The sequence below is a fragment of the Thermobia domestica genome, chromosome 13 (genome assembly GCF_964235325.1).
Source record: "Thermobia domestica chromosome 13, izTheDome1.hap1.1, whole genome shotgun sequence".
NCBI classification, from domain to species: domain Eukaryota; kingdom Metazoa; phylum Arthropoda; class Insecta; order Zygentoma; family Lepismatidae; genus Thermobia; species Thermobia domestica.
Genome location: NC_137466.1, coordinates 61,797,323 through 61,824,443, shown reverse-complemented (window position 1 = coordinate 61,824,443; position 27,121 = coordinate 61,797,323). Strand labels below are relative to the sequence as shown.

Sequence of the window (27,121 nt, the reverse complement as noted above, 5' to 3'; positions counted from 1 at the left end):
ATGTGCTAAACTCGTAAATGGGATGCCACAAAGGATAAAAGACTTAATAAAGAATAAGTCTTCATAAGAAATATTAATCTTTGTGTGAGAGATAATTTTCTTGTAAGTATCGCATTTTATTTTTTGTTTCCAATTTGGATATACACACTTTATAGTAATTATATTTGAATGTTACGTATGCATGTTTTATTGATGTTGAAAAGCATATACCACACGCACTAGAAATTAGGACAGAGTTACAAAGTAGTAATTTGGACTAAGTTCGAACGTATTTTCTCACGTAATATTGTAAGAACAGTAAAATATTCAGAAACTGGATGTTGAGTCTGATTATTTGAACATGTCTGTAATAATAACGAATGGAAGTTTCATATGTTAAATTCTTTAATATATTTCACGCTGCTCAAATTTACACTTGTGCGATGTATATGTATGTGTAAATAAAATCATCTCTCTCTGAGTTGTTCAAAAAATATACAATAATAAAGAGAAATTTTTAGCAGAAATCAGAAAACTATAAGGTAAAATTATAACATGTTGCTTTAAGTATTTTTCCTGCTAGCGAAATACATTATATGTACGCTGCAGACACGTTACAGCAAATAAGATTAACATCAGGCAAAGAAATCGTTTTTTAAATTATATTTTCTGGTTTTTGACTATATTTCCGAAATATTTCTAATGGGTTCAAAATTTCCGGAAATTTTACCAGCACAAGTAAGATACATATCTCCATAAAATAGGTATATTTGATTTTAACATATCGGTATTAACTAAAATGATTTTGGCCCCGTTATTATAACACTTCCCTGCCATAAAGCTTGAACTTCATAAGATTGCTTAAGATAATTTAAACGCGTCTATATCAGTCTATATTCATTAAGCAAACTTAGGATTATATTTTAGTACGTTTTGTAGCCATAACTCCGTTCTATCACGGTGCTAACACTAAAGGAGTGGTGCACATATACGAGCGCCCCACGTTTCTCTTTTTAATCATGCATAAACTTTTTTATTTTTAGTACAATTTTTTTAAGAAAATTATATCTAATTGTTTTTATTTTTTATCTATTGTAAATTACTATATGTAGACACTATAAAATACTGGTACTTATTACAATGATCAATAACTACTCAAGTTGGTGTATTCTGTTTTTGGCGGCTATGGAACAGTGTCTCAATATAAACAATATTTTGTATAGCAGGAAGTAGCGAATCAGGATTCTCAACCTACAGACAGAGAGGGATTGGTTGGTTAATCCCACGCTCGACTCCCTTTACCTTTCAATATATCCAGCAGCAACAAGAGCACCATGGTACTTAATTTGATAAAAGTGTGTACACAGTGTACCTCAGAGCATGGGATAGTTGAAGAAAGTATCAACCAGAACTTGAACCAAGATTGCCGATTGGTAGTCAGACGCGATACCTCTTGAACTCCATCAGCATCCTTTTGTGAAATTAATTTAGTTATTAAATGCTCATTGTGTCATTTTGTGTCCTAAGGTATAGTACCGAGACCGAGATGGACTTCAATGTACCGAGAAGAGACCGAGACAGATTTTATATAACCGAGACCAAGATAGATCTTCATAAATCGAGACAAGACCGAGACGAGACTTAGGTGTGTTTCAAAAGTCTCCGTCTCGTCTCGAATATTGATAGCTATTAAAATTGCCTTTACTCAAAATTTGCTTCGTTCCTATGTTAGATAATATGGAAACGGTTGACTGATGTGCAGTCGCGTATTGGGCTCAAGCCCCTCCTGAAATAAATTTGTGATCATTTTTTCGCACTGCACATATAACACAAATGTTTCTTATCCGTTTCTCAAACCTCTCCCGAAACAAAATCCACTGCTGATGTATATAGCCTTTTCTCTCTCTCTCTCTCTCTCTCTCCATATACAAACAAACAAACTTTATATATATATATATATATATATATATATATATATATATATATATATATATATATATATATATATATATATATATATATATATATATTATATATATATAAAGTTTGTTTGTTTGTATGTCTGTCTGTGTGCCTGTGTGCGGCCTGGGGACCAGATGGGTGGACCGAAAGTGTCCAACTTTGGGTCACAGGTACCTTGGTTCAGGCTCCAGACCAAGACGAAGCGTTATATATATAATTCAAACCAGAGGGTCTCAAGAAGGGGGAGTACCGAGACATGTCAAAGCAGTAGAAAATGACCGATATTAGTGTCGAATTTATCATTTTCGCGGTCGCTGAGATCAATGGCATTAACTTCCAAATTCACTCCATTCGCCTACGGGGATGGGATACCGAGATGTGTAAAAATAATCAAAAATGACCGATCATAGTTTTCGCGGTCGCTGATATCAATTATGACACTTCCATTAGCGATGACTTTCAAATTCTGCTACCATTGTATGCGGGCCGGTAGTCACCTGCCGGCGGGGGGGGGGGTGCTACCGAGACATGTAATAATAATCCAAAATGACCGCTATTAGTATAAATGCATAGTTTTGGCAGTCGCTGAGATGGATGTGATATTCCCATAGGCGTTGACTGTTTGAAATGGAGATTGGCCATCAACACATTAGCATAAAAGACAGTAACTTTATTTATTTATGTTAGGGTCCAAGTAAATAGCAACATTGCATTTTCATTTAACATTCGGCGCATAAAGAGTGTACAGTCCAAACGGCTCGTCCTATTAAAGAAAAAAAAATCCTTCTCTTTAGATTGAAAACGTCATATTTCGAGACGATTTTCCCTCTTACATTTTGTTGTAACTCTGATAACAGAGTTACCCTATGTCAGGTGACTTTTGAGACACCGTATATATATATATATATATATATATATATATATATATATAGAGGAACTGTACCAAACCCGGGCCCGGGTCCATAAAGCGGGCCCCCTCAATTGCTGCTCCGGGTATTGGCGTAGAATGCTAGAAATAAGCTGAATTGTAGTTTACCGTTACTGTTGCATGCAGCGCTAGTTCCTGTGTTGATCAGTTAATCCTTTGTTCTGCAATGAACATCTGACGAGTTTTCATGCAGTGGAAAGTTTTGAAGCTCCGACGAGCAAGCATTGTTTTCCATAGTTTGTAAAGAGATAATTGAACCAACTATTTATTTATTTAATCTTAATGGTAAGAGGTATGTTCTATGTAATTAGCTAGTAATTTAGACGTAGAAGTGACAAATTATTTGCAGCGAAAGTAGAAACATGTATGGTCGTAAAGTGGGCCCCCTTGTCAATCCTAATGCGAGCCCCTACTATGTTTCATACCAAAAAGTCATGATTCGTGCAATTTATTTACAATCTTCAAGAGGTCCAAAATGCCCAAAACAAAGCCGAAACTAATTACTCAATATCGTGGTCGAGGACATGGTAGTGTCAAGTCATTATCAAGATCCTATGATCCAGGAAAGTAAAAGATACCGCTGAAGGTGAAAGGAAGAGCCAAGGAAGATGATTCTAATTGTGGCTCAATCTCTGATATAAGGAAGCATCAACAATGTTCTCAACTTTAAACGTTCCACCGGGGAAAACATCGTCCACGGATGACGATGCCACCTGCACCTTCTGCACTGAAACTTTTTTGAGTGATACGAGAGTTGAACTCTGGGTCCATTGTATCATGTGCTTTTAGTGGGCCCATGTAGATTGTGAGGAGACTGCCAAAGTCGTTTATATTTGTGACTTTCGCCAGTAGAAATCTTAACTTTGTGAAACATTTCATTTATCACGTTTAATTTGGAAGTTTTGGTTCTGAAGTTTGAGGATTTTTTTTTTTTTTTTAATGCCAAATAAGTAGGTTGCAGAAAGAGAGATGTTTAGATTTCTTATTTCTACCAGTAGAATATTGAATATTTCAGTTTTGAAAGTTTCAGTCAAGTTTAGTCTATTTAAAAGATTGTTCTAGAGCTTAAAAAAGAAAAAAAAGACTTTTTGATCTGCTATTTCCGCCAGTAAAATGTGGAATATTTAAGTTTAGACATTTTCAGTTTACAAGTTTAATCTAGAGTGGAGGTTGTGCTGGAGTTAAGAAAAAGACTCTCAGATTGCATTTCGGCCACTAGAATGTAGAATATTTAAGTTTTAAGTTCAATTTTAGTGTGTTCTTTACTTTTCGGAATTTGTTTCAATTTCTTCAAATAAAGTCTTTTAAACATTCATATTTCATTTTATTTTAATCCCCAGTGTTTAGGATGTTGTTTTTAGCTTAAATGCGTAACTCATTTAAGTAATACAGGTTTTCGTTTTGTGTAATTTATCTAAATTTAAAGGGGCCCGGTTTTGGAACAGTTTTTTCGAATGCCGAAAATGCAGTCCATATGAAAATCCATTTTTTCTCAACCTATTTTTTTCTTGATTGTTATGGGAAGAAACAAGCAAAGCAATTACATATCGTATTATTTTCAGCCTGAATATCATTTTTTTCTGATCGATATTTTCCTAGATATATGGAAAAAACAAAATGGGGGCCCACTTTTGGTACAGTTCCTCTATATATATATATGTGTGTGTGTGTGTGTGTGTGTGTGCGTGTGTGCGTGTGTATGTATGTATATATAAATGTCAAATTTGGCACTCTTATTGAAAAATATCTGAATTTTTTGAATTTCCAAAGGAAATAAGAGAAAATTGCTGTTTAGCCACGTTTTGAGGGTGTAAACACAGAAGTTCATTTTCCTTATGGGAGATCCAATGTTAAATTTTGGAAGCAGTTTCCTCCAATAATTATTCGTAAAGATATTGGTTCAAATGAGTTGTATTTGCTACAAAATGCAAAAACACTCATTTACAAAGCTAATAAAGCCGTGTCAAACATTATTTTGGGAAGGCCACCCCTTTTGGGGTGCAACGGGCCTAAAAAGGTGGTGGGCGATGTTAGCAAAATCTCAAAATTTATTTTCGGAATGCCAGTAAGCGTCAGATTAATCACGAATGTCACAGTATTAATGCTCCAGTGCTCCTTACATATAAAAATGACTTATAATGGAGCTACAGCCTTCTTTCGAAAAAAAATAAAATAAAATAAAAAAATCACCATAAATATCCTTAGTAGGGACTACGATAAGAAGGTATTTTTTGTTAATTAATGTGAAATTTGGCGTTGTTGTAGCAAAAGGTTATGAGTTTTCACATCTCGAATGTTATTTTGGTAACCACCGCCTTAGGGGAGTCACAGGGGGTGAAGCATCAGATAATGGATCTTTATTTAAAAAATCCAAATTTTGTTGCGGAAATGCCAGTGAGCATTCACAAATGTCACAGAATTGATATTCCAATGCTCCTTGCATGGTCAGTCACTTATATGGGGCTAGAGCCCGCTTCTATAAAAAGAAAAAGAAATCACCATAAAGATCCTTATTACTGACATACAAGAAGAAGGTAGTTTTTTTGTTAATTAATGTGAAATTTGGCGTCATTGTATCAAACAATATGCATTTATGAAATCTCGAATGTTATTTTTATAACGCACCGCCTTATTTGGGCACAGGGGGCAAAACATAATTTGGTGGATCTTTATAAAAATTTCAAATGTTATTTTGGAAATTCCAAAAGCATTAGATTAATCACAATTGATATAAAATTAATATTACGATGTTCCTTGCATGTTCCAATGTCTGATAGACTCTATAGGGCTACAGCCACCCTTCCAAAAATCATATAGTTTACGATAGATATCCTTAGCAGGGACGTACGGGAAGAAGGTAAATAAGTATGCTTGACAATTAATGTGCAATTTGACATTATTGTAGAAGAATGTTTTGATTTTTTTTAAATCTCAAATGTAGTGTAAATGAATATCGTCTTTCAGTGTACCAGATTGAGGATATAGCTTCGTTGTTTTGGCATCACTGGAATATAATCAAAGACTTTTGTGTTTCAAAAAAACAAATTGGACTCTTCTTATAGCATAAAATCACACATACAAGTGTGCGCTGCAATGCGCATCAATTGTATCTTAGCGTCAAATACTATTATTATGGTGTAATGTATTTGGAATGAATGAAGGAACAAATTTACAAAAAATGGAAAATTTAATTTTATCTAGACTTTACTTCGAAAACATGCTGGCATATCATGTCTCATCATGTAGATGCTTCCAGAGACTTGAATGATCATAATGCCATTTACAACACTTATTATTTCAAACCGTTTCAGAGATACCAAACACATGCGTAGTGATTGTTATACTGCTTAAAATGGCGTATTTGTGTTAAATTTTTATAATGATTGTTGCTTTCCTTTGCTTCTATAACATTACAACAATAGTTTTTGGTGGTTTTAATCAGTGATGTGCCGTAAACTAGACTATAATTTTACGTCTACGCGATTGTCTACTGTAATCTATACGTAATCTACATTACACCTTTTCCCATGTAGACTATGTAGACAACTAATATCAAATGTAAGGAACAATTTCGTTGCTCGTTTGTTCATATTTCCTCATTCATTTGTTTTTGCTTCGGTGCAGCGAAAGATTTGGGAAACGAGTAACATAAAAAGTAGAGGGAATTATCTAATCTGTATGTTTACTCTGCTCTGCACATACCACTTCCTTAGATTTTCCACTTCGAGCACTGCTTTTATAATGAAATTTACAAAACTAATTCTCACCTGTGGGCTTTCAGTCTTGAATCTGCTGTATTTGCCAATTTTTTCTTGCATATTTTACAAAATGCATAATATTTTTCATTTTCCTTCGTCAAGACGAAACTAAGTATTCGAAAGTTACTATTCGCTGGTCTAGGCATTTTATTTTGTACGCAATTTCGCAAGGTAACGACAAAATAAATCTCCTTTATTGTCCACGATGCCATATTAAATTAGGTGTTGTTGACATATTCTACATAGTCTACGTTGTTTACATTGTCTGCGCATAGTTGACACGTAAACGTAAACTATCGTAGACGCGTATCTCTGGTTTTAATTACAAGTCGTAGTTACATTATTTTAAGCAGTGTTGCCCACAGAAATAAATTGCTAAATATTATTCTAAATATTGTGCAAATAACGTAGCTAAGCATAAAATATTTTAAAATTACTCTTTATTTGTTTTATAGTGCAAAAGTGTATTCTATAGTGCTTTCAAAAGAAGACGGTTTTCATAGTCTTTGGATTACTTATAATGTTAATGTCAAAGTTTTCGTTCCAACAATACACGTAAATGCAAATTGTAACTGAAATTAAATATAAGTCATACATTTTCAGTAATAATAGTTGATCCCACTAAGCCTTAGGCCTAGTGTACACTTTAGATTAAAATCGTGCTTAATTAAAAGTTCTAATTACACCCTAATTACATTTCACTTGCTTTAGTTTGACCAGCGACCACCTGAAAATCGGTCCATACCATATAGCTATATGCAATTCTTCAAGGACTTACAGTTAGTAATACACATTGTGCTCTTTTTTTTTTTTTTTTTGTTTGTTTTAGTTTAACGTCCCCACGATTATGCCAGGGCAACAAAAGGAGACGTGCAACTACTGATTATATTGGAACCCGAACCACTTCGGTCGTTCAACTTTACCCCCACTACGAATCCAACTCGGGACCACACGAACCGAAGTCAAGCATACTAGCCGCTAGACCAGCGTTTCCCAACCGGTGTGCCGCGGCACACTGGTGTGCCGTGAATGGGCCGCTGGTGTGCCGCGAGGAATCGAAAAAAAATATATTAATTTTATAGCAATCAAATTGCAAAACGTAGGGGAAAATGTATATTTGTATTTCACATTACTTTGAACCTCTACTTTGAATCTACAATTTTAAGTTTCATACCAAGTTACTGCTCTCTACATTTCTAATGTTGAAAAAAAAGTATTTGTTATCATTGTTATGACCATTATTGCTTCTTTATTGTTGCAGACTATTTCGTAACTTTAAAATTTAAAGTATCATTCAATCCTTTTGACAAAGTACCTACATTTGTGCTTTAAAAGTAGAATACATTTGTTTGTTCGTTCGTTATTTAGTGATCCTCCTTCTTAGTAAAAGGTTGGATACAGTTTTTAAAAAGAAAGCGTATTTTTATTACCTGAGTCCAATATTTCATTGCTTGTTTTCTACTTTTAAATTAGAATAAAAAATAAGCATAATGATTTACCACGGGGGAAAACCAGTGATAGAGCTAGAAAAAATACCGCTGTGTTTTATATTTATAAATAATAATATCTGTAAGTGTGCCGCGAGAATCCAAATAACACCCATAGTGTGCCGCAAGTTGGAAAAGGTTGGGAAACGCTGCGCTAGACGAAATGGTGTTCCTCACATTGTGTTGATTTAAATCATTCAGTCAGTGTTTGAAGATCCGAAGATCAAAAAGTAGCATGTCTCTGCTCCGAAAGTAACGGACTTGAACTATTTGTAGCCCAGATATATAGAAATAAATTATTTGGCAACTAATGACTGGTACTAATGAAACAATTTTAACATGAGCTGGAAAATGTGCTGGACGTATTGCAAGAAGAAATTATGATCGATGGACGAAAACAATTCTAGACTGGATCCCAAGAGATAAAAACAGCCTAGAAAACGCCAAAGAACCACTGGGGAGTAACCTGGAAAAGAATTGCCCAAGATAGATAGTTGCGGAGTAAACCTGGAAAGACCTTCATCCAGTAGTGGATTGACAATGGTTGATTATGATTATGGTGATTATTTATTATATCTGGACCTCAGAGATAAACTAAACTAAGTCATAATTTCGTAATTTTACAGGAGAAGCGAAAGACCGGTTCCTTAACTAGGGCCTATAGTACTGTTTTTCAAACTATACTAAGTAGTTACAAAGTAGCAGGATGCTTTTAGACTTATATTATTACATTATTATCCTTTATTCAATTCTCAGAGTAAAAATTTTGTAGGTGTGTCTGGTTTTTCCTAGACCCTTATGGGTGAGGGCCTCGGGGCACTGCCCCAGTTGCTCTTGCCTTGTTACGACAGTGGATATATGCTTATGTAATGCAAAACGACCTTATGGACTTGTATAAGAAATATTGTACTTAAAGTGAGACTCGAACTATGCGAAACATTGGACTTTGAATCTAACTTGTTTGGTGATCCAACCCAAGAACACACATAACAAAGATGAGTGCCGTAGCTCCCACCACAGGTTCGGGAATTTTGTGTTATAAAGTGTCAATTAAACACGGAGATGTGAAACGGTATTAAAGCATTTGATCAATTTGAAACAAAATATATAATAATTTAACCTATTTGTTCAGATAATGAACGTTATATTGTCATTCTGTCAATACTGGTATACTACAATATTCTATTTTTAAAATGACAGTCAAAGCAGAATGTATTTGATAATAAATGAGATATTGTAAAATTTCAATTTCGGTATGATTAAATGCATTCATGCTGCTATATGTTGCGTTATCGGTTAGGAGAAATTGAACAATTCTCATTCAAAGGAAGTAAATAAACTACTGTATACTACTGGAGTTAATTTAATAGAGTTTAATTTTATAGCTTTTCTGAACCTATATGAGACAAAGTCTATTGCTGAAAGTAAATATGGCTTACTATTAGGTTTTATCCCAGGAATGATATACCCACTGACGATTGAACCTGGAATACACGCATGGAAAGCATTAGCGCTAGCAAATCAGGTATGAAGAGGTGCACCATACCATAATTCTATGTCAAAAATGAAGGCAAAAATAAGAAGCGGAAACGACAGACTGCATGATAATAATACGTTCACAATTTTAATTTCACACTATTTATTTCGAGACTTTCGAGACGAGACCGAGACTTGATCCTCGAGACCGAGACCGAGATCGAGACAAGCATCTGTTGACTGAGATGGCGATTTTTGATTCGAGACGAGATCGAGACCGCTATTTATCAACCAAGACAGGACCGAGACTGTATGAAGTCTCGTCTCGTCTCGTTTCGATACCATCTCTGTGTTGACCAAGACGAGATCGAGATCGAGACGGCGATTTTTGACTCGAGACGAGGTGGAGACCGAGACCGCTATTTATCAACCTAGACGAGACCGAGACTGTATCAAGTCTCGTTTCGATACCATCCTAACATTGAAACATTTCAAGCACATAAATAAATACATGATTTTTGGTAATTTAAGCAAATAAATATCCGGGACTCTAATCATAAGAAAACAGACTATCAAAGAGGAAATGGGTTTATAAGTAAAACAATAAGAGATTGACACTTGATCAATTTAATTTATTTTATGATGAGTTATGAAATAATTCGGATAGTCTATTTTAGCTATTGCTGGATATCTGTTACTTACGTTGATTTAATTTTTCTTCTGTTATCAATTTATTCAGTTCACAATTACTGTATTCCTTCACCAATCTCATTCCATGGTTTCATTTTCATCTGTCTGTCGCTTTAATCAACGCTACTTATTTTTCGCAAACAATAATCTTTTTAGTGCTAAGTTTGATACGTTTCCGTAGCTAGCACTTGAATGAACTGAAGTCTGCCTCCAGGTACGTATGTATTTTCCTCTCCTAAGATATATTAATGAATTTCCCCTTCTAAAAATTCCGAGGAATAACACATATGAATTATCGGGATTTAATTTTTCTAATATAGTGTAACTAAAACTAATTAACCATTGAAATTATCTTAAATCTCTTTCATTACACTTGCGTCAAACAATCCATAACAAAAACAACAATGATGATAGACGGAAGCATTCAAACAAGATACAGACACACATATTTACATACAGATAGAGAAAGAGAGAAAATGAGAGTCAGAAAAACTCTGCTACACCAGGCAAACAGTTTACTCTCAAAAGTACAACTAGACAGAGTCCTTCTTCGTGTTCAGTTCTATTATGTCATGGCAGAAAAGGCAAAAAAAAAAAAAAAAAAAAGTCAGCAATGAAAACAACTGTCAACTCTGTTCAAAACAGCTATTAAAGTCTGTCAAAGTGTGGTGGTCCACAAGAATACGTGAAACTTTCAAATTTTCAGTCATATATTATGCTATATTCGAAGAACCTTGGAACACTAGTCGTATGTCAAATTGATCCATGGATCAATAATCTCGTTTACATTGATCCACAAAGTTACTGGGACTACCAGATTTATTTATTTAATTTTCGTAATTTTATTAGAAATCAACTCTCTTCTTCTTGAAATGAAAGCACAGATGGCTAAGATTAATCTTTGGCAGTTGAAACATTAGTTATAATTAATCTGTTCGACAAACGTTTAAAATACCTTTAAGGAAGACCGAAGATTTTTCTACAAAAATGTTCAACACAAGTGTGTTCTAAATTTTTGAAGTAGAACCCTAATCTGACCTAAATATACAATGTTCAGAAAAAAAATGAATATTCGGTTCGGGTGTACCACTTCCAATTAATACCGTAATTTGGAAATATCACAACTCTATAGAGATTACCCGATTCACTTTAAAAGCAATGTACGGGTGCTCTCAGATACGCTGTATAACATACATTTATTTGTGTCCGTGTGTTTTCTTACATTCTCCTCCATTTAATCTTCTTTTTTTTTTCAGTTATTCTGAAATACACAGACGATATATACGTATATAAATATGCAATCTTCCGATTTTACATAAGCATCCTATTGTTGAATTTTTGATGTCATTATGTTAACGCTATTATTATATTACTATCAAGTACATTCACTTTCAATACTACTGTATATTCAACAGCATAAAGAGTCTATTTTTAAAAAGCTTGTCCCTGAAAAATTTATGACTAATGAGAATCAAAAGATTCATTCAAGCGTCTTATTCCTACCTTCTAAAAGCTCTTAAAAATCCATCCCACTCCGCCACCCCTTTCCCCTTCCCCGCGCGCCAGAAACTGCAGCCGCTAATCTTAGTCATCAAAATACAACTGAAACTAGTTTCCCTCTCCCCACTGAACATTCCGCTTTTGATTGGTTAAGATAAATCCGTAATGTTGGCTGCGCTTCAAAAAATAGTATCTACTCAATGTTTCCATGTCTTGAATGAGAAGTTCACAGTCAAACAACAACGCACTAGTGGTCACGTGAGATGGGAGAATTATCTGATTCGTCAGTATCGTAGGTCGAAAACACATAAGGTTGGCAACTTCAAAACGTTACTTAGAAACCACTTGGAAAAACAATATAGATATGCAAATACCTTCGAAAATTATTAGGTCTCCTATTTCATATTTTGTCAAAGTAATTAGAAGAAAAGTTTAGCCCATATATAAATGTATGCATAAAGTCCATACACACAAAAAGAACTTAACATGTAATATAGCTATTTTGGTTACAAAGAACCCTTGATAATTGCCGAAAATGTAGTTTTTTAAATATAAAACACACAATTTTAGAGCAAGGGAAAAGTCAATTATTGTGAAGGTTTCCCACACTAAGAGCTATGAAACCCTGGAATTTCACAGGAAAATTCTAAATACTCTAGACCTAACAATGGTTTAAAATATAAAATACATTTTTCTGTTTTGGGAAAAAGAAGTCCAGATAGAACATAATGAAACACCTCCACTTTTTGTCTTCAGAATAGCCAACTTTTTTGTTTGTGGGTTGATAACGTAGTAGATAGGACTCATTATAATTATAACAATATAAAATGAACTTATTTAAGTATAAAAAGACAAAACAATAATATATATGTAATTCAAAGTAAAAAAAGATGCATCTTCTATTTGGCCAAAAAATTACTATATACATTGAATATATTATTTGGAGTTGTGAAACGCATTAAACTGATATAGGTAACCATTGTAGTAACTTTAGAGACCAAGAAAAATGTCATATAAATGCGAATAGTTATTGCCTACAGCTCGTTACACAGAGACCTCTTGGTGCTATAGATAGATAGATAGATAGATAGATAGATATAGATACAGTGAACTCTTTTTAATTCGAAGTCTAAGGGGACAAGAAAAAACTTCGAATTATCCAAAATTGGAATTATCCAACAACATTCATTTTCACATATATAACAACAAACAAACCAAAGTACTGTGCATGAAAAACATATTCATATGGTGTAGACTTTAAAGCAGTTTATTATTTGCGTGATCGAATAGCGAAAACTAACAAATGACATTGACTTCACATAATTCAAACTACGTTGGAAAATATATTTACATACAACACTACAACATACATTGAATAGTCCAAACCATTAAACACCAGTAACAATTTGAATATTCTGTTCTCACTTTTAAGGAGTCGTAAATCTCATTTGTTTAAATTTGATTGTTTTTGTACGATCAATAAATCTTGAATTTCATGTATTGGGTGGAATACGATATTAATAATATTGGTTGACTTTATCAACAATTCATCTTAAATTTTCAACCAATTCTGAATCAAGATGAGATTGCCACACGTTCTCTGTCTTGACTTCTTCCCCAACTCACCTTCATCTTTATCATTACATAGATTTTCTATTTATCTTTTGTATTACTGTTCCCAATGGAAGCATCTGGATAACTGAAAACACGATAAAGCTGTATTTCTCTGTTTACGTATGTCCAACATTAAACATTTTCAACTGTATTTACTTCGAATTATCCAAAACATAGGTTCAAAAGTTTGATTTATACACGACTTTTTACTATAGTTTTCAATACAGTTTTCAAGGGGAATGGACTTCTGTTCGAATTATCCAAGTTCGAATTAAAGAGACTCCACTGTGTATATATATTTTATATATATATATATATATATATATATATATATATATATATATATATATATATATATATAACCTTTACTTGACTTTTTGATGTAATCAATAAATCTATAGTATTAAACCTAAGATTAAAATTATTCATCAATGTCCAGGAGCCCACATTATTACAGCTAGAAACTTGAAATTTGCATCAAAAATTTATTTTATCACAAAACCAAGGGATAAGAAAACTGAAAAAAAAAAGTTGAAATATGTATATAAAGTTTTTCTTTTTTTCTGTCAAGAACAGAGTCGGTCACGAATCCCTACATTAGGGAGATGAAACTCGGCGGGATACGGACAAAATCTCGCGACCGAAACATCGCCGCCCAAAATCTCGCGGGACAAAATCTCTCCGGGCCAAAACCTCGCGTGGCCAAAACCTCGCCGCCCAAAACCTCGCGGGACAAAATCTCGCCGGGCCAAAACCTCGCGTTGCCAAAACCTCGCCGCCCAAAATCTCGCCGGGCCAAAACCTCGCCGCCCAATACCTCGTGGGACAAAATCTCGCCGCGAATGAAACTTTTATTTAAAATTTACCCAATGAGTTTCTTAATATGCAATTCCACATTACAAATAATAATAATAATAATAATAAGAAGAAGAAGAAGAAGATACAAAACATCGTGTGCGTGGGCTTTCTCGGGTTATTCCCGTTTCCTCCCACCTTCTTTATTCGATCATTTTCTTTATCCTGGTCATCTACGTCTCCTTTAACCTAGAGGACATAACCAAGGGACGTCGTAAAAACTCATGTATTATTTCATACTTTCATAAATATTATTAGATTTTTGCTAAAATATTAAGTTTTGAATGTTCTATAGTTCACGAAACTAACCCCGTTAGTTGTTATTACTTTCCTTATGCAGACTTTCTTTCCCTATAACCAGTTTAAAAACATCCTGTCGCCCTACCTTCACATTGAAATCCTCTAATACAGAAATAGAATTTTCATATGGTATCGCGGGACTTGGTCAAATACCCGTGATACTTCTTCTGAAACAGCGTCTTTTATACCGTCATCCTTATCATCTGTTGGAACATTTACATTTAGGTCAGGCGAGATTTTGGAAGACGTGGTTTTGGCCCGGTGAGATTTTGGGGTGCGAGGTTTTGGAAGACGTGGTTTTGGCCCGGTGAGATTTTGGCCCGCGAGGTTTTGGCCCCACGAGGTTTTGGCCCCGCGAGGTTTTGACCCGCGACGTTTTGGGCGACGAGGTTTTGGCCAGGCGGGGTTTTGGCCCGGCGAGATTTTGTCCCGCAAGGTTCTGGGCGGCGAGGTTTCGGCCCGGCGAGATTTTGGGCCGCGAGGTTTTGGGAGGCGAGGTTTTGGCCAGGCGAGGTTTTGGTCCGCGACGTTGTCGCCGCGAGGTTTTGTACCCAAACCGAAACTCGGCATATAATTCCCCAATAAAAACATTTGAACACGTGTTTCAGCGTTCTCAAAAGTTCCACTCTTAAAGAAGGAAAGCAGAACGTCATTTCAGATTTCGTCGGACGGAAGGGGGAGGGGGGTTGTCCACAGACATCAGAATTTTACATTTTCATTAAGTATATAATTTCTTAAAAAGCCTGTACTTCTCAAACTCTGGGGATTAATTTCTCCCTGTCTACCATAAATTACGCCCCTATTAGATGCTAATTTCTATAATAATCAGATTTCCGACTATTCAGAAAATGCTCAATGTAAAGACTCGCTTACGATATAGTACTAAATTCAGTACACAAACACTTAATTAAAAATAACGGATTTTCAAAAATTCCTCTTCTTACAAAAAAAAAAAAAAAACAGATGTAATTTTTAAATTTCAATTTTCGATTCTTTATTGAGAAAATTTCCAGTCTGATGATTCGCTTAAGTTGTGAAAATCCGTATGTGAACTCTTCCTTAGGAATAAGAGAATACATGTTTCAGCGTTTTCGAAAATTCTGCTTCTAAATGTGGAAAGGAGAGCAATTTCTACAACATTCAAATTTCCAGATTTATATTCATCAAACCTTATTTTTCTCGTGCGAAAAACAGACACGTTTACTAGTTAAAATAAAAAAGAATAACACCACGTTAATAAATAATAATAACAATAATAATAATAATAATAATAATAATAATAATAATAATAATAATAATAATAATAATAACAGCCTGGCTCTAATTATTTTGCCGATATTTTCGAGTTAGATTAGCCTGGCCAACTTCAGAATATGCCTGTTCTTGCACTTTACAACTCCCACCCACCGTATGGTGCTTACCTTGAGCATGGAGAACGAGAGCAAGAATGAACACAATGGTTACTATGTCCATTCTATGATGGCCACTCAGTCTTATTGTTCTGTCATTATCTGATATGAGGCCCTCCTCTCCAGGACAGTCATCAGGAATGCCTGAGATTTTGCCATTTATTCAATTCTGTAAAAGAAATACAAATAGGGCTATTAGTTTCACATTGCTTTCACTTTTCTCCTTCTTATAGAAAAAATAGATACAAGTCAATGTAATATATTAGGGAATTGCATGTATCAATCTGTCAAACAGAAATAAGATACGAGTCAACGTAATATAGTGGTGGGGACTATCATGTATTAATCTATCAAACAAAAATGAAACACAAGTCAATGTAACGTGGTGTTAGAGAATTTCATGTATCAATCTATCAGATATCGATCAATCTATCAAAAGAAAAAAGATACGAATCAATGTAATGGGTATTAGAGATAATGTTTCAATCTAACCATCAAAAAGATTATACAAGTCAATGTAACATGGTATTTCCATGTATCAATCTATCAAGTAAAAATTAGATACAAGTCAATGCATCATGGTAATAAGGAACTTAATGTATCAATCTATCGCATAGAAATATGATGGAAGTAAATGTAACAAGGTATAAGGGAATTTAATATATGAATCTATCTAATACTCATGCCTTACAAAGCGAGGATGTTAATTCGAATGTAAGTTTTATCTCAAAGGGCTCAATGATTTTCATAAAGTGAGGGAATCTAACGTTTCCCAGTGTTAAAAAGCAGATGCGGATATCGACTTTGGGAATCCGTTTAGTGATTATTGGGAAACGTGTACAAATTTTTGTCCCGCCTTACGAAGTGTCTTTCAGATACAATGTAACTCCTCCAGACCACCTTCATCACGACCAAGTTCTGTATATTTCTGGACCTATGTTATGAAACAACTAGACATATTATTTATTTATCCCTTACTGAAGTTTGAAATAACCATTAAAAGATAAAAAGCGTAGAAAATAGAGAGGTTATTGCTAAAGTTCCGTGGGGACCCTGGATCTTTTAATCTGGTATGGTTATAGATTTAATTGGCTCGATATCTTCAAAAATTTTGTGGCCCTTGATCCAAAAATGCATCACAAGATCCAATATATTTCATTCAGTCAAACATTTTCTTGTACGCCTTATATCTGGAGAACTACATATAGAGTAGCCAAACCCAAATTATCACTTAACTCAGTATGATGTGCTTATTCGGTAAATAAAAAGTAAAAAAAAAAAAAAGAAAAGAAAAAGAAAAAAGAAAAGAAAGAAAGAAAGAAAACTCGATTTAGGGGCCGTTTAAAAATTTTATGGATCCATCTTTATGGATCATTACTAAAATTCTTGTCCCCACATTAACTACGAAAGGGAGACCATACTTTTTTTTTTTTTTTGACCTGTTTAGAAGACAAAAACCAGAAATGCATTATTGGTTAATCTAACGACGATTTGTGTATGGGACGAATGAAATTCTTTTACAATTCAATTAATTTAAAAGAAATAACTACTGAAAGGTACGCACTGGTATATCAACAATGCTTGTTAAAATTCGAATAACTGTTCGAGTATTAAAAACCAATATTCGAATAACATGAAAAAATTAAAATAACAAGCATTCGAATAATTTTAACAGCATCATACGTAGTGGAAAATTTTATTTGCAACAAGAACAATCGCAAATACATCAATTCTCTGATTTGTATCAGTCTATTGCTAGATGCTGCCACACTTCGTCTACACATAGAAACGATATCCTGTTGCTTATATAATAATAATAATAATAATAATAATAATAATAATAATAATAATAATAGTAATAATAATAATAATAATAATAATAATAATAATAATAATAATAATAATAATAATAGTAATAATAATGTATTGTTAATCTACGAAATTTGTGGTCATCGTTACACTAACAACTGCCACTTGCTTGCATTTTAGCGAAACTTTAAAACAGTATCTTCAAAAATGTTGACAGTATACTACTCACTTTATATTTCATGGACTCAATTTTGTTTACAAACCAAACAAAGCGAATAGGAAACAAAATGGCCAAAAAATAAATAAACTACAACCTTTATATTATTACTATTAATACTATTAAAGCTTATATTTCTCCGCTGTTGAAAATGACGATGGGTATGTTACATTTTAGTAAAAACTGCTTGTAAAATGTTCGCAAAATAATATTTTCTTTCGCATTTTGCTTTTAAAAATTTATTTTAGCACAATTTAAACCTTACGCTTGTATTTCTTTTAACATCATTGATATGCCTGATCTAAACTTAGATAAATTATAGCGAAATGTTTCTAACAAACATATACATGTACTTGTATTGACTAATCAAATGAAACACTTCCACTATACGATATGCGAATACGTGAAAAACGCTGCAAAGAGAATCACTTAATATGGCAGACTGGATATTTTAATTCATTTTCATGTTTGTTATAAAACATTTCATGTACTGTATGTCTAAGAATATTAAGGTAAGGTTCAGAATTATGGGAAGTTTCTGGACATATTTAAATATTTCTCGAAATGTTAATATCTACCTAAATGTTGTCTGGCCGTCCATAGGTTTTAGCAAGCTGTAACGTCAAAGAAATATAACTTAATCCCAGGGAAATATTTCTCCCATTTCACGTACAGTACATGTATATATATCTTATGTCCCTGAAACAAAAAGCTTGTATATGTTATGGAAAACTCCCTCTCCCCTCTTGAAAAAAAAAAAAACTTTGCACTCTTAAAACCCTATTTCAAATGGAGATTGCGTAAAAGAAACCTAGCAATTCAACTGTATTCCAAAGTAAAGTGAAAGTTATATTTGAAAACTGCTAAAATTAATTTTAAATCTTCAGTCATTAGAAAGGAAAACTTTTTTGAATATATATATATATATATAACTTTCGAGTGACGATACGAGATACGGTATGGTGATCATGAAAAAAATATAAAATTCGAGATTTCATTGCATTTACACGTTTCATGCCTCTACATGCCGAAAAACGGATTTCTGGATGTCTGTCCAGTCTGTTCGTTCTTCTCAATATAAATATGTTGAAGCCTAGAGGACATGCCGTTCAGCGTGTCGAAACCAAATTAAAACTTACGGTCTTATAAGATTTCCTAGGAGCGCTTTTAGAATTTTCTTTCTACATCAAAAATAAAGGTAATTTACTGAAAGGTGAAAATCAAAATTTGCAATTTTCTCGAAAATGGTTCCAACGATTTTGTTCATATTTGATAAGGTTTCACTAACAACCTTATAATATGGTATAAGTCGTTTTTCTAGGAAAAATCTAGAAAGGATAGTTTATTCTTAAAGTGTTTTTCTCCAGACGATTTTTTCAAAAACAGCTCAGGAAATTTTATTCACATTTCGTAAGCAAAAATGTCTTTACTAACCTCACAATATGACATAACTACTGTGTCTCAAAAAAATCTACAAAATTTATTCTTGCAGGTGAGTATATTCGGACAGTTTTCTCAAAAACAACAACAACAAAAAAAAAAGTTGATGTATCAAAAATAAATATTTCATTTATAACCTGACAATATGCCATAACTCACTTGTCTTGAGAAGATCCATAAAGGGGTAGTTTATTCTTAAGGGTGGGTTTCTTTTCGGGTGGCTTTCTCAAAACTGATTTAGACGATTTTGCTCCTATTTCATAAATAATCTTGATGGTTGTTTGCTTTTAAGTCTGGGCCTTTTTCGAACGAAGTTTTCCGGAAACATAATTTTGTTCGTATTTCATAAACAAAATAGTAATGCTACACCAGTGGCGTATTTTGGATTTTGTTTTGGGGGGCTATGCACAGCACGTGAATAAGCACATATTTTTCCTTTTGAATGCGAACAAATGTTAATGAAGTTGTGCATATAACAAATTTATTTCCGGGAGGCTTGAGCCTGATAGCCACACCCTAAATACGCCTCTGTGCCACACTATAACATGATTTAGTTTACAAAATTGGAGCGAGATAGTTTAGTGCGGTGGTGTATACCAAACGAAATAAAATTTCATTGGAAAATGGCACAATAGAGCATATTCAGCATGTCTCACCAAGATGATGACATAAAACGCCTATAAATCTAAGTTGCTCAGTTCAAAACTTTTTTCAACTTGCGGCATACTACGGATGTTACTTGGTTTCTCGCTGCACACTTATAGATATTATTATTTGTAAATATAAAACACAATGGTATTTTTTCTGATTATTGATCTCCTTCTCACAGAGAAAAAAGCTCTTTCACTTTTTTTTTTTTTTTGTGTGTGTGTGTGTGTGGTAAATCATTATGCTTATTTTTCATTCTAATTTAAAAATAGAAAACAACTGCAATGAAAAGTTGGACTCAGGTTTTTAAAAATACCTTTAAAAAAAACTGTATCCAACCTTTTACTAAAAAGGAAGATCACTAAGTAACGAACGAACAAACAAATCTCTCTTACTTTTAAAACACAAACGTAGGTAATTTGTCGAAAGGATTGGATGATATTTTAAATTTTCAAGTTACGAAGTAGTCTGAAACAATAAAGCAGCAATAATGGTCATAACAATGATAACCATTTTTTTTTTTTTTTTAACATTAGAAATGAACAGAACAGTAACCCGATATGAAACTTAAAATTGTAGATTCACAGTAGAGGTTCATAGTAATGTGAAATACAAATATACATTTTCCCTAGGTTTTGCAATTTGATTGCTATAAAATTAATAATTTTGTTTCGATTCCTCGCGGCACACCAGCGGCCCATTCACGGCACACCGGTTGGGAAAAGCTGTTTTAGGGGATTTTAAAACATCTTGAGTACTGACTTCATTCATGTTAAACGTCCCCCACTCCTGATTATATGAGTTTTGAAAACATTACTTGTTAATTTATTACCATTCCATAATAAAATGTTATGGGTCATTTCTCCTCATCTTACCTTGATGAAAAGCGTATATTTTATATATATATATATATATATATATATATATATATATATATATATACAGTGGCGTATTTACGATTTTGTTTCGGGAGGGGCTTTGCTAACTTTCGGGGGGGGCTTTGCCTGGAAATGTGAAAATTCTGCAAGATATTTCATTTACTTTACTATACTAAGTAAGATTTCGGGGGGGCTTAAGCCCGGAAGCCACCCCCTAAATACGCCACTGTATATATATATATATATATATATATATATATATATATATATATATATATATATAGAGAGAGAGAGAGAGAGAGAGAGAGAGAGAGAGTTATGACAAAATATGAAAATAAAAAATTAATTTCATGTACATTCTATTACTATTTTCCACTACAAAACGATGATAATAATAATAATAATAATAATAATAATAATTATTATTATTATTATTATTATTATTATTATTATTATTATTATTATTATTATTATTATTATTATTATTATTTTAAGTGCCGTGAACAGTTCATAGGCAAAAATACAACACTACGTTAAAAGCATTATACAGTCATTTTGAACAGACCAGAAAATTTGTAGTATAGAATGAATATTAGAGCAGATTACGGCCCTTGTCAGAAGGTTAATATATTTAAATTACAAGGTTCAAACTAATGTATAAAACAAGATTAAAATAAAAACATTCAATTTCACAAACTACCATTTACAGAACTATGCAAATTAAAACTTCATTTAACTATCATTTAAACGCATGAGTCAATCTTGCTTAAAATTGCGCATCCCGCTACAAAAGATTCTGGTCACTTATTGTCATACTTCAACATAGAAGACTGGTTCTTTGAACAAAAAATTGTACCTGATAGATATTCTGAAGATAACCATAAAATAAAGACTGGCAGTTAGGTTTCCTATCATAAAGTTAAAAAAAGTTTAATTTTTATAAGAATTGCTGTGTTATTTCTCCCAACACACACACACACACACATTATATATATATATATATATATATATATATATATATATATATATATATATATATATATATATATATATATATATTCATCTTAAAGTATTGTAAGATATTGTCACTTTTCTCAATATTTCGAATTTTGAATTTCGTGCTACCAATGTCGATCTACTCCTAACAATACATCGGCACTCTTATTCCTATATTTTTAAAGCAGGATTCGCTACTATGTTATTTGTTATCCAATACTATTTGGGTAAAGTAATTATTAATAAATTTCCTTCTTTCCGATAGAGATTGAAGTCTTCAAAAACTTATCCAATATTCGTACTCATGTGAATAGTAATATTTTTCATTTTATAACACAGTAGCCCAATAAAACATTTCTGTACAGCTGCTTCGACTTTGTTACCAAGTATATTAGACAAACTGTTCCAGATGACTAAACCAAATTCAAATCTTTGAGTTTTACATTCTGCGGTTATGCCGGTGAACCAAATTCAAGTTTGGATCTAATCAGTGTCTTATATAAGTACATATAACAACCATTTATAAAATCAGGTCATTGATTAAATATAAAACTTATTGTTTTTCTCTTTAATTGCACTGTATCATTTATATGATTACCAAATTTCAGTTGTCTGTATACGTAACACCAAGATCTTTAATTTTTTCTACTTTGTTTATTCTTACTCTATTAATTTTATATTTACTGACAAAATATTTAGTTTTATTAGCGAATGTCATATATTTCGTTTTTTCAGAGTTCATCATTAATAAATTATTTTCGCAACAATGATTAACTGCGTCTAAATCTTTCTGCATCAGGTAATTATTATACTCATTATTAAATACTCTAAAGAGCTTTATGTCATCTGTATATAATAATATTTGTAAGTACTGGACTTTTTCTGGTATCATTAATAAACAGAAAAAAAAAAGAAACAGACCCAGGGGAGACTTTTGAGGTATTCCCTTTCCTATTTGACCTTGACTAGATGTTACATTACCTATTTTTACTTTGAAAGTTCTATTTGATAAGTAACTTTCAAACCATCTAATACAAGACAGTGATAGGCCAATGTTCGATAAATTACCTAGAATTAATTTGTGTTCAATGGAATCAAATATTATTAAATGGAATCAGATCGATATTATAAACAAACATCTACCTGTAAATTATTTTGCAATGCAAAGTATATAAAATCTGTAAAATTGGTAAGACTTTATCCAATAATAATAATAATAATAATAATAATAATAATAATAATAATAATAATAATAATAATAATAATAATAATAATAATAATAATAATAATAATAATGTTCAAATACCTATTAATATCATCATGAGATAGATGAAACGACAAATAATCTTATACTGTAATTGTATGGAATGTGTTATCAGGATGTCCATTGAACAAATGGGTATAAAAAGGGAATTCTATAAAGAAAACCCGAAAAGACGGAACCTACCACGATAGAAAGTAATCTACACAGAAGCATTTTAAAAAATTTGGCTGAAGATCGATGTATATTTACATCGATAGGAGTCAAAGTCTACACAGAACTTCTTCAAAATGTTGAAGAAAATAATTTAAAATGATTTAATGATCATTTAGTCATCACTGGATACAATATTTTAAATGTGTACGTTCATAACAATGTTTTGTAGAAAAACCTTCTTATTTTGTTATTTAAAAGAAATCCTATTCACGAGACAAAAGAAATATTTGTATATTTTAAACATTTGAGACGAGAATAGTTACACTGCAATACTCAACTCGTTTCGAAATGACAATCCAGACGCCACGAACAGTTTCTCGTCTCGTTGTGAAACACTAATTATGAATATTGATCTTTTTTTTAATGAAAATAGATTATATATGAAATAAACTTTACTAAAGGCAGTAAAGAGAATCACGAAAACGTACACTTATGAATTAACAGCTTGCATTTATCATGATTAAGAATATTTATATCTAAACATTTTGCCTCATATTGCCTAGATATTTATGCAACCTGTAACTCCTAAATGTTTCAACGTTTGCTCATAATTACTATCGCACAATGTGTGTGTGTACTTTTATGAATAATGAATGGGATATGGGTAATCACCATGGAAAATCATTGTTACCCAGGAAGATGTACACGGATTGACTCTATCCATGAGTTTGGCCGAGATAACTGCTTCAAGTTATCTACTGCAAAAAATCAAATTCAGAAATTCCCTTTTGTTGAAGCGTTACAGTATTTATATTTGCTATGACTTTACTCGCCAAATATAAAAAAGTACTCTCTACTGGCAAGCAGGCGAGTGGATTTATGAAAGCGCGAAAAGCATAAAAAAGATACTTTGTGTAAATCGGTTAAGCCATGGTTTAGACTTAAACGATTTACACAAAGTATCTTTTTTATGCTTTTCACACTTTCATAAATCCATTCGCCTGCTTGCCAGTAGCGAGTACTTATATATATATATATATATATATATATATATATATATATATATATATATATATATATTGGCGAATAAAGTCATAGCAAGTATAAATACTACGACTGTATTGGCTAGTAGATCTTTTGGCTGGCTAGTACTTCCAAGCAAGATTTTTCAAGCCCTGTATGTATTATATATATTAAAATTAACATCATACTAGATTATATATCACATCCATACTTAGATGATTGTATATTTTTTTATTATTTATTTATGAAAGTTCTTCACAAAATCTACGTACTGAATGCTCATAATCCTTTTTGTATTACCATTTAAAATGTCATGCATGTTCAGTGTCAAATATTCATAATTTAGTGTTGATATTACGTTTCTAAAACTCCTGAGACTTGGTTACATTTCTTTCAACGTGAGAAGAAATTATCTTACAGGCCTATAGACAGTTATGTTCTAATACCTTTACTTACCACGCGCATGAGTTTATACCAGGCGCGCACTCAGAAATTTTTGTTAACAGGAGTCCAAACTTTGGAGAGGGGGTCCAATACTATAAAACCATTACGTCTGCACCCGAAAAGACGGTAATTGTAAAATACTTCCACCTATGTTTTCAGGAAATAAAAGTGTACAGATGAAGTGTAAAATCAAATTTTCATGCTACATCAATTATTTCCCCGTTAAACAATTATAGTTTTATTGAGAAAGTGTAAAAGGAAATTTACGAAGTTTGGGAGGGTCCGAACTAGAGATGCAAGGGCTCGGAAAAAAACCGGGTCTTTTGAAAAAAAAAAACTATTTTTTCTGCTTCGCTTTTTAGCTTGGGAAATTTTGGGCTTTTTTTCAAAATTCTGCCTTAAATTGATCAAGCAGACTGTTTCGCTTCCCTATAATACAAAAAGTCATTTAATTAGTGGTTGATCCCGATAATAATATAAAACCTCGAAAATAAACTATGAATTTCAAAAATATATTTCAAACAATCTTTCTTCAACATATTTACATTATAAAATTCCAAAGGATTAACCAATGTATATAATAAGAATTTTTTAACCTCCTATATACAAAAGTAAGCAGGGTTGGGAAGAACCATGGTTGCTTTTGAAAATGCCAAAAAAAAAAAACATTTCTGGGGGGAAGCTTAAACCAGGTTTTTTGATTTACATATTTTGCTTTATGTATTTATATTACATATTCACATAAATAAGTTTGTTTCGCTTTGGTGTTATTATGCAACAACGAGGTTATGCTGGAAGAAGTCCCATAAGCTTAAAGAAGTCCGGTCAGTAAATTTCTTAAATTGAGAAACTCTCGCCCTAGCCATCGGGAAAATCCCGTTATTACTTTAAATGTAAAACAATAACGGGAAAATACTGTTATTGCTTTGTATGTAAAATGTAAAGGTCAACGTATCATAATCAGTATGCTAAAACCACGGTATTAAATTACAAATTCAGTATGTAGATATCATAGAAAGTCCAATCCAAGCTAATGTTGGAAGCTACGTAGGCAGTCGATAAATTTTGCCAATTTCTATCAACATATTTAAGCAACCTTGGGTTCTTTATAAAACAACAGGCATTCAGGCATGCAGAAATATACAATTTGGTTTCGTTTCGTATGTTTAGGCTTAACATCCTTACGTAATACCGAGGTTATCAAGGAGAATACTTTCGCTTAAAGTGACATAAGGACAGCTACTTGGTTTACGCATGAAACAAGGGTTGTGGTTCGACCGAGAATTGAACATGGGACACCTTGATTAAAAGGTGAAAAGGAAATAAAACTAATGCAGATGGTTTGATATGTGGAAACGTCACCATGAAGTTCACACGATTCGCATTTTTTGTTCTTTTTATTTTTTGGTTTAAACCAGTTATTAAAAAAAAAAACAGCTGGTGTAAATCAGCCAACCCTAAAAGTAAACACTTCTTTAAAGATAATACATAAATAACTAGCAAAATTGTATGTAGTATTTTTACTTTAAAATATTCCATACCCTCTTTTTGAAACAAAATAAAATTAAAATAAAACATACGAGAAATACTTAGATTTATATGATACACTTAAAGGCTGCACATCTAGAGCTTTGCGTTCTGTATATTCTTGAAATTCTACAGTTAAGTTTTATATAACCACCATCACGGTTTACCCAATCCTCAAGTTTTCTGAATTTTTAACAAGAGGGATTCAACATATTATTACGGACCCCCCCCCTCAAAAAAAAAGACTAACTAACTAACTAACTAACTAACTCTATGGCCTATGGAACCCGGAGGTTCAGTGCCGCGTTCACAAAAGCTCTCCACTGACTTCTATCCTTAGCTAATTGGATCCAGTTTCTACTTTGTATTCCTATCTCTGCGAGATCCATCTTAATATTATCCTCCCATCTGCGCCTAGGTCTTCCTAATGGTCGTTTTACTATGGGTCTACCAGTCAAGACTTTGAAAGCGTTTCTACTTTCTTCCATTCTAGCTACATGACCTGCCCACCTAAGCCTCCTAGACTTGACGACCCTAACAATGTTGGGTAAACCGTATAAACTATGTAGTTCCTCGTTATGAAGCTTCCGCCATTCCCCATTCTCGTTCCTCTTGGGTCCGAATATTCTTCTCAGGATCCTGTTCTCAAATACTTTCAGTCTATGTTCTTCCCTCAGAGTAAGCGACCATGTTTCGCAACCATACAGTACAACAGGCATGATTATCGTTTTATATATTTTAAGCTTCAAATTCCTCGACAGAAT

At 32.8% G+C, this 27,121-nt stretch overlaps 1 protein-coding gene across 1 annotated transcript in view; it reads right to left on the bottom strand.

Moving 5' to 3' along the window:
• wit (kinase protein wishful thinking) overlaps positions 1-27,121 on the bottom strand; it is a 265,285-nt gene that overhangs the window by 212,958 nt on the left and 25,206 nt on the right. The window contains exon 2 of the mRNA XM_081735795.1: positions 15,971-16,127. Coding sequence (XP_081591921.1) covers positions 15,971-16,022 — 52 coding nt within the window. The 5' untranslated portion in view covers positions 16,023-16,127. The remainder of the gene's footprint in view (positions 1-15,970; positions 16,128-27,121) is intronic.